General features: G+C 43.0%; 1 protein-coding gene across 5 annotated transcripts in view; it reads left to right on the top strand.

Annotated features, from left to right (window-relative positions):
• TBC1D31 (TBC1 domain family member 31) overlaps positions 1-14,857 on the top strand; it is a 69,890-nt gene that overhangs the window by 53,895 nt on the left and 1,138 nt on the right. For 2 of the 5 annotated variants that reach the window (XM_027854075.1, XM_027854074.1), the window contains 3 exons: positions 1,120-1,314; positions 7,559-7,685; positions 9,802-9,909. In XM_027854075.1, the coding sequence (XP_027709876.1) occupies positions 1,120-1,314; positions 7,559-7,685; positions 9,802-9,909 (430 nt within the window). Of the gene's footprint in view, positions 1-1,119; positions 1,315-2,683; positions 2,792-7,407; positions 7,686-8,278; positions 8,425-9,801; positions 9,910-14,857 lie in introns of those variants that run through there. The other 3 variants (XM_027854076.1, XR_003568427.1, XM_027854077.1) reach the window with 3 other exon arrangements.

Below are 14,857 nucleotides of genomic sequence, written 5' to 3'. Positions count from 1 at the left end.
TAATAAAGAAGCCAACCAGATCTTTCCAGTAGTATTTCAATTAACAAAAACATTTGCTAGGTTTAAATACATTTAATTTAAAACATTTTTAGTTTGGAAACTATCATTTTTTATTTTATTTTTAACTAGAGACTATCTAGGAATGAAATTTTTAAATGCATAAAATCTTTAGGCCAGATAGTTCTGTGTTAGGTAGTCTGCAACATATCTATGGTTAGTGTAGATTTAATTTAATTTTCAGGCATTGTCCTTTGGAGTATATAGGGGAAGTCATTAAGTAGATTAACTTTTATTTTCCATAGATTTGACTCTGAGATATGCATGACTGTACATATTCAAACACTGTAAATGAGAGGTGTGTGTGAGTATGTTTTCTAAAATAACAAAATTGTAAGAAATGATGAGCAAGTTGATTTTAGAAAATCATGGAAAGACATGAAATAATGAAGAGTGAAATGAGCAGAATGAGGAGAACATTGTATGCAGTAACAGCAACATTGTTCAAAGAATAACTGGACTAAGTTATTCTGAGCATTATAAATACTCATATCAACTATAGAAAACCTATGAAGGAAGATGTTACCCATCTCCAGAGAAAGAACTGATAAATAGGAGTATGCACAGTATGGTGTGATATATATTCACACACACTTTATATACACACACACACACACGTGTGTGTGTGTGTATCTGTGTCAAATGGTGGCCTTCTCTAGTGCAGAGTGGGGAGACTGTCTGGAACTTAAAATGTAAGAAAAAAAAATTACCGAAAAGAAATTACAAAATTGATGATACTTTATAATGTTTCCAAAATAGCTTCATGACCTCAAATAATTCTGAGCCGCAGTTTCTCATCTGTAAAATGGGAATGATCACTGTCATTTATCTTACAGGGTTGTTATGAGGAACATCACACTGTGCAAACCTTAAAACACTACATAATAACTTTTACATAGCACTTTAAATTCTGCAAAGCACTTCACACAATTCTCTTTGTATATTGATATGTTATTCATAAAATATTTTGAAAGCAGCTTAACTTGGTGTGGCTTCCTCTCATATTAGGGATTTCTGCTTAGTTAAAAATATTGACTGTGTTTCTGTAATTCCTACTCTTAGTTGGTTGAAGAAACTTTGGCAAATGCTGAACAAGCATGCATTGATACCGACTGGCAAATCCAGGTTTTACTTAAACGACAACTCGATGAGGCAGAACGCAAAGAACATTACGAGGAGATAGCAAAGCTTCTTCGGAACAACAGAGCTAGAGAATTGGATGCATTAAATGCATTGAAAGAGTTAGAAATAAAAAAGGTAAGGACTTGAGTTGTTGAGCGTTGTTATGTTTTCCTAAAATTATTTAGATTTTGAAATAGTACTTAAAAGTTAGATGGTATTCCTTATTTATTTTGTAAACCTTTTTCTTGTTAACTTTAGTGTATCCAGGCTCACTGGTGACTTTGTGGTCATACAAAGGGCCATGCAGCTCACCTGTCCTTTTGGGGACGAAATTGAGCAGCGGCACCTTGAAACAGTGGGAAGGAAGCACACTGGCTCTGGTTCACATCTCACCAGCATTGCCTCCCTGTCTGACATGGGAGTAGAACTAAGTGCCTCTAAGCTCCCTTCCAGCTCTGGAGCTCTGATAGTATGTCTGAACAATTTATATATTGCAATGATGTCAGAGAATCACACGGTCTTAACATTGGGAAGGACCTCAGTGGCCCTCTAGTCCAGTCTGTACCCCCAAACAGTTCTCTGCTACAGCATGACTCAACAAGGGGTCATACAGTCTTTCCTTAAAGATTCTCCGGAAGGAAAATCCACAGCTGTCTGAGGTAGCCCATTCCACTTTGGAATGAGCTGTCATTAAGAAGAAACTTCCCTGACAACAAGGCCAAACTTTCCACTTCGCACCTCCCACCCGCTGCCCCTTGTTCTGCCCCCATTAAGTGTCATCCCTCTTCCAGAGGGCAGCCCCTCGAGTATTTTCTGCAGGCTAAACATCCTCTATTCCTTCAGCCACCTCTCACATGACATGGACCAAAGGTTCTTCACCATCCTGGCTGACTTCTCCATAGTTTGCTGTGTTTTCTAAACTGTTGCACCCTGGCAATCAGTAAGCATTTATTAAAGACCTACTCATCTCCCACCTGACTGAGCTAGAGATGTAAAGACAGAAACGATTCACTTCTTTCCCTTAAGCATTTTACTTTCTTTTGGGAAAAATCAACATGGACAGCCTGGTATGGTGGAAAGTGTACTGGAGTTTGGAGTCTGAGGCCCTAGGTTTGAACCCATTTGATATTAGACAGATCACTTTACTTCTCCAGGCCTAAGGGTCTTCATCTGTAAAATGGAGTGGCCATACCATATATGGCCACTGAGGTCTTTTCCAGCTCAAAATCTGTGGTCCTATGATCCTTAGTGTATAAAAAATAGGTATAAGTTAGTTTGGGAGTGGAGGTCAGCAGTGAAGCTCCTAGCAGCTTGAGGAGGGGGTGGGAAGGGGGAGGTCAGGAAAAAAAATTGGTTAGATCCCACCAGTTCTTAATCTGCAATGTCTTATTTGTCCCTTTCTCTCCAATTTCTTCAGCTTCATCAACTTATCTAGGGGATTTTTTTTTTAAAGTATTCTTTCCTCCAATTTATAATAACAATTCACATTTCTATGCTGCTTTAGAAGCAGTGCTTTAGTGCTTTATAGGCTTATAGAAGCAGTTGGTACTTCATGTAAGAAGTAGCCCTTGAACTGACCATAGAAGAAAACTAAGGATTCTAAAAGACAGAGGTAAGGAGGGAGTTCTATTGGGTATTAGGGGGACAGCCTATGCAGTTTTGTTGTCATTTTTCAGTCATGTCCAACTTTTCATGACCCTTTTTGGGGTTTTCTTAGCAAAGATATTGAATTGGTTTGCCATTTCTGTCTCCAGCTCATTTGATGGATGAAGAAACTGAGGCAAACAGAGTTAAGTGACTTGCCCCAGGTCACCCAGCATGAAAGTATTCTCTGAGGCTGGATTTAACTCAGGAAAATGAGTCTTTCTGATTCCAGGCCCAGCACTGTATCCACTGTATCACCTAGCAACGCCCAGCCTATTTTAAGGGGCAGTGTTAATGTTGTTTGTGAGGAACAGCAAGAAGGTCTGTTGGGTTGGTCTGTAGAGTGGTAAAAGAGTAAAATGTAATAAGATTGGAAGAGTAAGTTGAAGCCAAGTCAGAAAGGACTTTAAATGTCAGACAGAGGAGTTTACAATTTGATCTTAGAGGCAATAGGAAGCCACTGGAGTTAGAGTGGGGGGTGAGAGGATGAAGGCTTGGTCAGACCCGTGCTTTAGGAAAATAATTTTAGCAGCTGTGTAGGAAGTAAACAGAAAAGGAAAGACATTCTAGGTAGAGAGACTAATTCAGAGGTTGTTGCAATAGTCTATGACCTTATAAAGCTAGAGGTTATGAGGGCCTGAGCTCAGCAGGTATCTGTGTGAGTAGAGAAAAGGGGACAGAGGTAAGAGGCAGAAAAAAACAAGATTTGTCACCTGATCAGATGTATGAGGTGAAAGGGGAGTCAGGAATGAACCTGAATGACTGGAAGGATGGAGGTGCCCTCCACAGAAGCAAGGAAGTGTAGAAGAGGGGTGGGTTTTAGGGGAAGCGTAATTGGGCTTATTGAGTGTGAGATGCCAATGGAGCATTCAGTGGGAAACGCCTAATAGGTAGTTAGTAGTGTTTGGAGCTCAGGAGCCAGACTGGAGCTAGATATATTGAAACATGGGAGAAGAGTGTATCATGAGAAGAGAGAGGGCCCAGAACAGAGCATTGGGGTGACCCCAGTGTTAGTCACAGGCTTTCAGATGTCTTTGGCTCAGCAATTTCATCTACTATTTCTTTGAGTACCCGAGGATGTAGTTCATCCGAGCTCGATGCTTTGGATTTGTCAGGGAAACTTAGGTGATGAATTAACTTACTTGTCTCTTGTATTGACTCTCTATTAGCTATTTTTGTTCTGCCCTTTCCCATCCTAAGACCATTCTCCTTGGCAAAAAAACAAACCAAAAAAACCTAACAACAAAAAAACAGAAGCAAAGAGGAGATCGGCTCTGCTTTCTTAAAGATCTTTTATCCACTCTTAGACCCTTATCCACTTGGAGCACACTCCTCTCTCTCCCAGTATACCTTTAAAAAAATCTTTTTATAAATGGTCAAAGGATATGAACAATGTTCAGAAAAGGAATTGCAAACTGGAAATGACTCACATGAAAACATGCTCTAAATCACAAATAAGAAGAGACACAAATTAATACAACTCTGAGGTTTTACTTTACATGATGTAGTTTGGCATAGATGACAGAAAATGAGAACAGCCAATGGTGGAGCAACTGGAAAGGTGCCTTGATGCTCTGTTGGCAAAGTTGTGAGGGGGCCTGACTCTTCTGGTTTTTTCTTTGTAATTATACAAGAAAAGTAACTTAATCGGCCATACCCTTTGACTTAGCAATTCCAGTCCTGGATACGTAGTTCAAGGAAGTCAGAGACCATAAAGCACCAATATATACCAAATTATCCATAGCATTCTTTGTGGTAGCAAATAACCAGAAGCAAAGTGGATGCCCATTGATGCAAGAATTGTGAGAAAACTATGATATGTGGATGCAATGGAATATTATGCAATGAGAAATGGTGGGCATAATGTATTAAGAGCAGCATGCAAACTTGTAGGGGCAGATTTTGGCTTGCAGCAAATAAAAATTTTCTGACAGTTAAAGCTGTCCTTATCCAAAAATGGAATGAGCTGCTGCATACGGCAACAGTCCTACTACTAGATGTCTTCAAGTGGAGGCTGGAGGATCTTTTATTTTTCTTTTAATAGTATTTTATTTTTCTTCCAAATTAACGTGTCGAGACAATTTTTAGCATTCATTTTTTACACGATTTTGAGTTCCACATTTATCTCCCTCCCCTCCCCTCTTCCAAAAATGGTAAGCAATTTGATATAGGTTATACATGTGCTATCATGTAAAACATATTTTCATATTAGTCACAGTTGTGAAAGAAGAAACAGATCAAAAGTGTAAAAACCACAAAAAAGAATAAAGTAAGCGAAAAACATATGCTTCGGTCTGCATTCAGAGTCCATCAGTTCTTTATCTGAATGTGGATAAGTGTTTTCCTTCGTGAGTCCTTACATGCCATCTGATCTCATCCAAATTCGAATGGAAATCCCCCTACACTAGGCCTTAAAAGATCCTCCAGAAAGTGAAAAGAACAGAACTAGGAAAACACTGTAACACAGTACCAGCAGCACTGTGTGATGATCAACTCTAGATGGCTCGGCTCTTCTCGTGATGATCTAAGACAAGTCCAGAGATCCTGTAATACACATGATTTTACTTGTTATGATAAAGCTTGTTTTTTCATGGTCCTCCTGAGTTATCTGTGGGCTGCTGAGGAGTCAAGAAGATCTGTTTTAATAGCGCCCCCGTGCTTATAAAAACCACTTTCCTCACTACTGCTCCCTGAGATAGGTGCAGGGCATTATGTATCTCCATTTAGTTGATGAGGAAGCAAATCTAGAGAGATTAGGTGAATTGCCCGAGACCACTGGGATTCACTGGGATTCTACCTACAACTTCCCTGCTTTTCCAAAAATAATCTAGTTCTTAATCAAATTCAGTCTAGGACATCACATTTTGCTGAAATTTAGAAGTTTTAGCTCCTGTCTGCACCTTGGGGGCTCCTCACATGTGAGAGAATTAATTTTTGCTCCTCTGTTTCATATTTGATTTTACTCTGTAAGTGATTTTATTCTGTAACCATATTCCTCTTCTGTGTCTCTGTTGAAAAAGCTCATGTGTGCCAAAGTTCAGCCTCCCGCTCTCTGAAGTTAGATACCAAGGCTAAGTTTTCCCACATTGGTGTTAGTTAAAGAAAAACTCTATTTTCAATACTCTCATAAAACATTATCTCAACATTTCCTGCAAGGTTTGTGTAATATCCTTGAGAAGCTGAACTAACTGACCTTGTTCTGTCTTTAGCAGTTAAGGTGATCTTTTCTAATTCTGATTCCCCAGGCAACACTGTAGTCTGTGTACCTGAGTCCCTATGAGTAATCTCAGGCTATAGCCAAGACCCATTAATTCCCAAAAGCATTCCTTAGAGATCAAGAGAGGTAGTCTTCTCCCTACATGGGGACTGTGCCTGCCTTCTTGGATGGAACCAGTCATGATTCTCCAGCCCTGTGATGTTGCCAGTCCTGTAACCAATGATATGATTTCTGTGATTATGAAAATGAGTTGCATCTTTAATTTAGGGACTTCTAGTCAGAGGCAGTGCCATTTGACCCATCCTTTATTATCAGGTCACATGCCTCTGTTAATAAATGATATCTTGCATGGAGAATTGCCTCATTTTATCTTTTTGTTAAATTTCACATGAAACACATGCTTTTTTATATCTGATCTCCTACATGATTCAGATTTCTTGATTGTCATTTTTGGGAGGCCTGTGGGGGAAAGTATAGTTTATATGTAGCCCCAGTTCATAGCTGTTTTTGCATACTAGTTAAACTTAGGTATTTTCTTACATGTTTATAATTTTCTTTATGTATAGTAATCCTAAACAATAAATATCAACTCTAAATCCAGTACAGTTTATTTCCATTTTGTGTGTGACAGTAAAGTATGTTGAAAGTATACTACACTAGAGATTTATTAAGCACCTAAGATACTTATTAAGGAGAAATTTCTTCTTACAAGCCCTGATCTAAATATTAGGTGGAATAGCTTGCCTAGAGGCAGTGAAGGGTCATAGGTAAAGCTGGCCTTGGAGACAGAAGGACTCACGCCCCACCTGGCACTGTGTGACCTAGAGCAAGTCCCTTAACCTTTTAGGACCCCCACCAACTTTTTCAGACTGCAGATTGCAGAAAGGGTGCTGACCTCCATCGGTAGAAGGAGTTTCCTTAGCTTAGAATTCATTGAAATGTCAATGAAATCAGAGGCCTGACCCTGAGTTGTAGAAAGTCTGTACCTTATATCCATCCAAGCACAAATTTTAAAAAATAATTTGTAAAAGTATTTGTAAAAATAATTCATAAAAAAATCAGTCAAGTCTGTGGTATCATGGTGTTCCATATGTTCCAGAATATTTATATTTATATGATGATGGTGGTACTATTAACTCTCGAAGTATATGTTCACCTTAAAATGCACAGGATTTTGAAATCAGGACTTGGGTTGGAATCTCAGCCGTGTGACCTTCCCGTCACTTCAGTGCTCAGGTTTTCAGATTCCTCATCTAGAAAATGAAGAGGCTGGCACAGAGAAGCTCTGAGGTCCCTTCCATTTCTAAAATCCTCCTAAAATGTTCCTACATCACAGAGTATAAACTTCTTCTGAAATGTATTTTCAGATAGCAGGGATGGAGGGCTTATGATGACCATGGGAGCAAGTAGTATTAGTTTGTCTTAAACTCGGTTGGACGCGGCCTTACCTTCTGCTCACCTCTGCTTGGTCCTGCTTAGTCCTGCTTGGTCCTGCTTGGTCCTCTCATTTCTCTTTAGGGGAAAGAAGATGAAGAGAACTCTTTGCAGTCATCACATTCAGTTGCTGCTTTATGTGATCGCATCAGAAGGAAATGTTTTAATTCTGACACAGATGATGACCAGCACAGCCAGGATGAGCACTTTGGTGAGCACCCTCCCATTCTCCTCTGTTCTCTGCGCTGCCCATCACTGCTGCTTCCTGGCCAGATGAAGGCCAGGCCCCTGGTAGCCTCCTGTTGTCCCATAGTCCTTTCAGATTGGGGCTGGTTCCCAGCAGCATCTGAACAGCCTTACTTGTTTACCCCACCATTTTATTGGTAAGTGAAACAAAAACAGTAGAGGCTCCATGAGAGGTAGTATCAGTTGAATAATAACAGCTCTTTCCTCCTGTAAAGCAGCAGTTCCCTGACTTAGAAATGAGCAGTATTTAGGGACAGGTCCCCCGCCATGCTCAGCTTTTACTGCCTCTCCTCATCCGGGGCCCCTTTTGGTGTTTCCATTAGAGGGAGAAGAAAACTTGGGATGTGTGGAGGCTCTGTGGGCTCAGCAGGGGCAGAAGGGAAGAAACTAAGGGACAGAAACAACTTGGCAGAGTCACCAGGGGCAGACCCTCTGGCCCGCTCGTCCGGTCCTGCTTCACGGGAGGGAGAAGCAGCTCACACTTTACTGGCATTAAAACAAAGCCTGGGATGAGGGCCTTGGGGGGAGTGTACGGAAAGGTCTTCTTTTTTGCCACAGCCCATGCAAGGTCCAGTCTGGAGCTCGCCAGTTCTGCCAAGACTGCAGACCAGCCACGAATGACCCTTGAACTTTGGGACTTGTGCTGTCTTTATAATCAGATATAAACAAGTAGCTGGTGCCCTTTACAAGTGCAGCAGTCTAGGGTAAGAAAGTCCCCATGCACTAACTGACCTGGGACATCTTTCAAGAGCAGGCTTGCTGTGTATATAGGTTCACCATAGGATAGTTTTTACACTTCTGGATTCACTAATCACTGGCTGTTTCTGTCAAGGTGCCCTCCTGTTTCCTGTGGGGAAATGGGCTGAGATGGCCTTATTCCCAGCCTGACCCTATTCTCCTCTTCTCCCCCTATGCCCCCTGCCTCCCCTACCCTTCTTGCTCCTCCTCTTGCTCCAGCCCAAAGGGAGTTTGGGGCAGATGGGAAATTTAATTTAATTCATGTTGCCCTTTGAGGCATTGGACAGGCCTTTTTTTCCACTAATTTTGTTTTCTTCTGCACTTAACAACAAAGAAAATGAGCAAAGTGGAACAGGAAGAGACATGAGAACCAGCAGGTCTCTACTGCACAGAGTTTGCTTCTCAACTATATAATAAATTCAGCATGTTATTTGTGGTCTAACTTTCCAGAGTAGGCATGCTTCAGTGGGCAGCAAGAACGCTCTCGAGTCCTGGAGCAAGAGTTATCAGGCAATGAGAGGTAGAGAAAGGGAGGTGTGATGCTTCCAAAGACCAAAAACTTATCTGGAAGTTTCACCTCAAGCCAGCTCTGTCTCTCGAAAGCCCTTCCTCCTCACTTGGAGACTACATGCTTTCCTTCTCTCCCCCTTCTTCTTCAGAGCCCCTCCCTTAATGTATTACATTGTCAGGTACATGGAGCCTTGTAGGCCAGTCTGGGACACTAGCTGCAATTGATAGCATTGGAGCTCAGTCCCCATTTTCAAAATAGAAGCAAACGGCCAGCCTATAAGAGAACTGCTGAAGCTGCAGCTTGTTTGTGTGGGCCATCAGTTTAAAGGGTTTGAAATCTGTCACAATAGCTTGAAGCCAAGACCAGTGGAGCTGTGTCAGTTCAGTTTTTATTTTTTTATTTTTTAATAGTATTTTCTTTTTCCCCAGTTACATGTCAAGAAAATTTTTAGCATTCATTTTTATAAGGTTTTGAATTACAAATTTTTCTTCCTCCATCCCGTCCCCTCTTCCTAAAATGGTAGGCAGTTTGATATAGAGTTTATACATGTGCTATCATGTAAAAAATATTTTCATGTTAGTCACAGTTGTGAAAGAAAAAATAGATTTTAAAAAAAAAAGAATAAAGTGGAGAAAAGATATGCTTCGATCTGCATTCTTGGTCCATTTTTTAAGACTAAGTTGTATTCCTTTGGACTGTCCTTTTCTAGCCTCCAGGAAGGTGTCAGCCTTCTCCTTGAAATCCACAAGACTGTGTTTTATGTTTCTCAGTATTTGGTTCGTACCCAAACAAACACACGCCCTTTCTTTTTCCCCTCTCCTTTTTATAATAGAGAGGCTTCAGGAGTTAAAAGCCAAGAGTCCACTGAAGTTCGTTTCTTCAGCAGTCCTTCCTGAAGGCCATCTCAATTATATTCCTGGGATTGATCCTGAAACACATTGTAAGTTGTCACATGGAGGAGGGAGAGTCCTCTTATCATGAGTTTTAATTTTGCAGTACTGGGTGTAAGTATCATAGTGGATTAGTGTTTCAGCAAAACTTTATTTTGAATTTGTATCCCATCAGCTGCAGGTCTGAAGGGCAGAAGTCTTAAAATGGAGACAGCGATGTTCTCTGAAATGTCCAGGAACTCGTTACAACCTTAAAAACTGGAGGGGAGACTGTTTGCCAAACACTAATTACATTATTCCCCAGGCTCACTTTCTGTTCCTCTGGCCAGCCAGTCTCTCAGTCTATCACACGCTTGCAGTTTATCAAAATCATGGTCAGATATTAATGAAAGTGTTTTGACCGCTTGGCGGAAAACTGCCTCAGCATTGCTTTTCAGACATGTTATGGTCTTTCCTTCCTTTACTTTGTTTTCTCTATCTGTCTGTCGGCACTGGGCACTCTATCCCTCATTTGTTTGCTCTGAGCTCTGTGGTGGACCGCTGGGACAGCAAAGATGGCCTTCTGAAAGGAAAGCAGCTTTCCGCTGATTGGTCGACATTTGGTCCGCTGACTTTATTCCCTGGGGAGAAGTGCTTCTATTTGTTTCTCTGTTGTTGTTGTTGTTGAACTGAGGAAGCGGCCTTCTGTGGTCATGGGGGAAAAGTAGGAGCCCAAGAAAGGGACGGCTGTTCCCTTTGCCCCAGTGCCTTCTAACTGAAATACTTTCGATGAGTGAAGCAGATGCAGACCTTTGTGGACATGCTTCCTCTTAACTCCCTCTGTGGGCCTGAGAGACATGTGCATGAGTAGCACTTTGGGGGACCGCCCACAGCCAGTCATCCAGATGGCTTTTCTTCAGGGCCTACCTGTGCCGGGCTCAGTGCCTGGCATGGAGGTTACAACAATGAGTGGGCAATCCCTGCTCGCTGTTAGGGGAGAAAACATAGGTATGTACAAGCAGAATAAATGTAGGGTAGTTGAGGGATTAAAGCAAGCTTCCTTTGAAATGCAATACCAGGCAGAAGGAGGAGGGAATACATCCCAGCCTTGGAATCAGCCCCTTCTCAGCCTCGATCAGTCAGGGAGAAACGTTTCTGTGATGCTCAGGGAGTCATCACCAGGCTGCTGAGTGATCCCCCGAGTCAGGGGATAAGTTTAAAGGGAATGATAAATGACATTCTTAACTGTCTGCTCTATCATAATGTTAGAGCTTGTATTAAGCATCTCCCATATGCCAGTGTATGCAGCGTGATCAAGGCAAAAGTTAAATAATCACTTCCTTGAGGAACTCGCATTCTGTTGGAGATGACATGTCCACATGGAGCAACAAGGTCATTTGGAGAGCAGAGCCTCAGTGACTGGAAGATCAGAAAGGGCGTCATGTAGAGGGTGATATTTTAGCTGAGTTTTGAAGGAAAAAAAGGCTTCAGAGGGGTGGGGGTAAAGAGGGAGAGCATTCCAGGCATGGGAGGACAGCCTGAGCAAAGGCCCAGATGTGAGATGGCATGTCATGTGTAAGGAATCAGCGGGCATTTATTAAGTGCTTACTACATGCCAGAAGTTGTACAAAGTGCTGGAGATACAAAGAAAACACAAAAAACGGGCCCTGCCTTCAAGGACTCTACCCTGAAACGGGGGAGACAACGTGTGCATGTCTAGGTAAGTACCAGATACATCCAGAGCAGAGCAAGTGGAGGGAACATTAGAAGAGAAGATATTAGCAGCTTGGAGAGTGGAGGAGGTTCAACGATGACAAAAGGCCTGTGGTGGAAGGTGCTGGAATCCGAGCTGAGTCTTGAAGGAAACAGGATTGTGAGAGGCAGAGGTGAGGAGGGAGAGCCTTCCCGGCCCGGAGGACAGCGGCCACGGCAGAGGCCCGGAGATGGGATATTGAGTGATGTGTGTGAGGAACAGCAAGTTGACTCGTTTCTCTGTATTGTAGTGTGTGCAGAGGCAAGTAATATGTCACAGGACTGGAAATCAGAAGGGCCCATGAGGAGTTTTAAATGCCAAACAGAGGGCTTACACGAGGGTGACATAGTCAGGCCTGTGCTTGGCATCTGAGTGGGGGATGGACCGGAGTGGGGAGACGTGACCAGTCAGGCTGTTGAACTAGTCCAAGGGAGAGGCGATGAGATGATCGAGAGGGAATTCATCCTATGACAGGCAAACATAGCTTTACAGAGATTTCATTTCCGAACTTTTCACTTTGGCTGCCCTGTGCATCTTTACAGACTTTTCATCTGGGAATCTCAGAAAACCCTGATTCTGCTAACTCTAGCATATGCTACAGCCACCGTGCCTGTGTCCAGGCACACCCTTCAGGCACTCCCCAGTTTAGTAGTTAACTGCTTAGGCGCATGTGCGAGGGCGTATGCTGTAGGAGTGATTGAGGCCCCTTGGGAAGCTTTAAAAGTATGTGCATTCCCAGCCAGTGACAGGAGGGGCAGCCCTCTCCGGTTGCGCTTATGGCTCAGAAGCTGTGCAGGAGCTCTGCCCCTGGCCCTGGAGGCCCAGGATCAAATGGCCACTCAGCCTCAGCCTAAAGGGCAGTACCCTTGTGCCCTCATCTGTGTTTTACATGACCAGTGTGCTAAGGGCCCCCTGCACATAGTCGGCACTTAACTGAATGTTTGCTAGACCAAATTGTGAAAGATCCCCCTTGGTTGGGAGCAGCAGGAAGAAGGAGCTTCCTGGAAGAATTGATACCCGAGGTGAGGAAGGGAGGATTTCAGCATGTGGCCGTGAGAGACATCTAGACGCAGGGGCAGGCACAGCAGGGACCAGTGTGATAATAGCTGCAGCAAGCAGTCCAGTTTGTCTAGAACATAAAGTGCATAAAGGGGACCACTGTAAGATAAATCTGGGGAGGGAAGCTGAAGAAAGATTATGGAGGAGCCTCGAATGCCAGGATCAGGGAGTTTTACTTTATTCATTAAGCATTGGAGAGCCTCTGAAGGCTTTTGAGGAGAGCAGTAGCATGATGAGAGGAGGGCATTAGGAAGGTTACTGGGAGGTGGGGGTAAGGACCTGAGGGGACAAGCATTTATTAAGTTCCTGCTGTGTGCCAGGTACTGTGCTAAACCCTTTACAAATATTATCTTACTTGATCTTCACACCAATGCTGGGAAGTAGGTGCTCTTCTGCAGGTGAGGAAACTGAGGCAGACAGGTTAAGTGACTTGCCTGGGGCACATAGCTAGTAAGTGTCTGAGGTAGGATTTGAACTTGGGCCTTCTTGAATCCAAGTCCAGTACTGTATCAGCTAAGCAACCAGCTCCCACTAACCATCATCTTGAAGGGTAGGTTGAAGAAGGAGAGAAAGACTAGAGGGTAGGAGGCCATAACGGAGGGTTATAAGGGCCTGTGAAGCACCATTGCAGGAGTAATGGAAAGGGGAGAAATTTAGGAGAGAGAAATAAAGGAAACTTAACTGAGCACTTGGGATGTGGCAAGTTCAGAGTGGATGAGAGTTAGGAATAAAAGTATCTGTAGAAATGAAAAGCTAGGAGGACATGTTTGGTGGAGAGCTGAGTTCAGGTGTGGGCATAGTGAATTTGGGGTGTCACTGATAGGCCATCCAGGCGAAGATGGAGACGCAGGCTGGGTGCTCTGTAAAGAGGCAGCTATCTAGAGCAGCCAGCTCTGTGCTTGGAATAAGGAAGATCTGAGTTCAAATCCTACCTCAGAAGCTAACTATGTGACCTTGGGCAAGTCACTCTCTGCCTCAGTCTTCTTACCAGGAAAATGAGGTTTTCCTGTAGCATCTGCCTCCCAGGGTTATTGTGAGAACCAAACAAGATAAAAATTGTAAAGCGCTTAGCACAGTGCCTGGAACATAGTAAGTGCTATATAAATATTTCCTGTCATTAGGTAATAGTAGTGAGTGGTCACCTAGTTCTACCCCTTTGTTTTATAGATGAAGAAACAGACCCAAAGAGGTTGGATGATTTACAAAAATAAAAAGCAGCACCGTCTCAGGCTCAGGGGGATTATATATGATTTGTTGTTCAGCTGTCAGTCATGCCTAACTTTACGTGACCCCATGGACTTTGCCCATAGGGTTTTCTTGGCAAAAATCCTGGAATGGTTTGCCATTTCCTTCTCCAGTGTGTCCCCATTTTGCAAATGAGGAATTGAGGCAAACAGAGTGAATTGACTTGCCCAGGGTCTCACAGCTAGAAGTGTCTGAGGTTGTATTTGAACTCAGATCCTGACTCCAGGCCCAGTGCTCTATCCACTGCACCACCTAGCTGCCCCTACATAATTAGAGGGAATAAAATTTGGACACGTGTTAGACCATGAATGTGATAAATGCATAGGAGGGGCCCAGGCATAGTGCTGTGATTAATTGGAGGAGAAGGATGCCTTGCCCAAAACAGGTGCTTGCACTGGCACGGGGTGGCAGACCTAGGATTTAAGCCCGGAGCTCCTGATTCCAAATCCACAATTGTCCCCACTGCATCACCCTATCTTCCCCTGTGTAAGAAGACACACACGCATTAGATCCACTCACAAGCAGAAAACGGGCAATGAGAGATTGTTCTGTGGTACCTGAAGGCTCTGAGGATTCAGATGTAGCTGACTACATGAGGGGATGAATTTCAGGGATTCTCTTAATTTGGAATGCTGCCTCTAGCTTCCTCCCACCCAATTACTTGGAATTGTTAAAAAGTACCGACATAAAAGTAGACATAGCTGGCCAGCAAAGCACTTGTAGTATTCATTGCAGAGAGGGAGCTGGTGTGCAAATTGAAGGTCCAGATTCAAGGAATCTGATTTATTTTTGCAGAGGAATGGGTTGGGTGGGTGAAGACTAGGGTGGGGGTGGGGAGGGAAGGGGAAGGCCATTTGATTTGCTGGTCCTGATTGGTAATGGTGGAAAGAGCTGCCTGTGGGGAGATAGAAGTCAGATTGCAGTATATTGAGAATAAGATGTACACTCTTCTTTCTAGAAGT

This window comes from Vombatus ursinus, unplaced genomic scaffold (assembly GCF_900497805.2).
Source record: "Vombatus ursinus unplaced genomic scaffold, bare-nosed wombat genome assembly UNPS02010284.1, whole genome shotgun sequence".
NCBI classification, from domain to species: domain Eukaryota; kingdom Metazoa; phylum Chordata; class Mammalia; order Diprotodontia; family Vombatidae; genus Vombatus; species Vombatus ursinus.
This window is presented reverse-complemented; position numbering and strand designations above follow the sequence as displayed.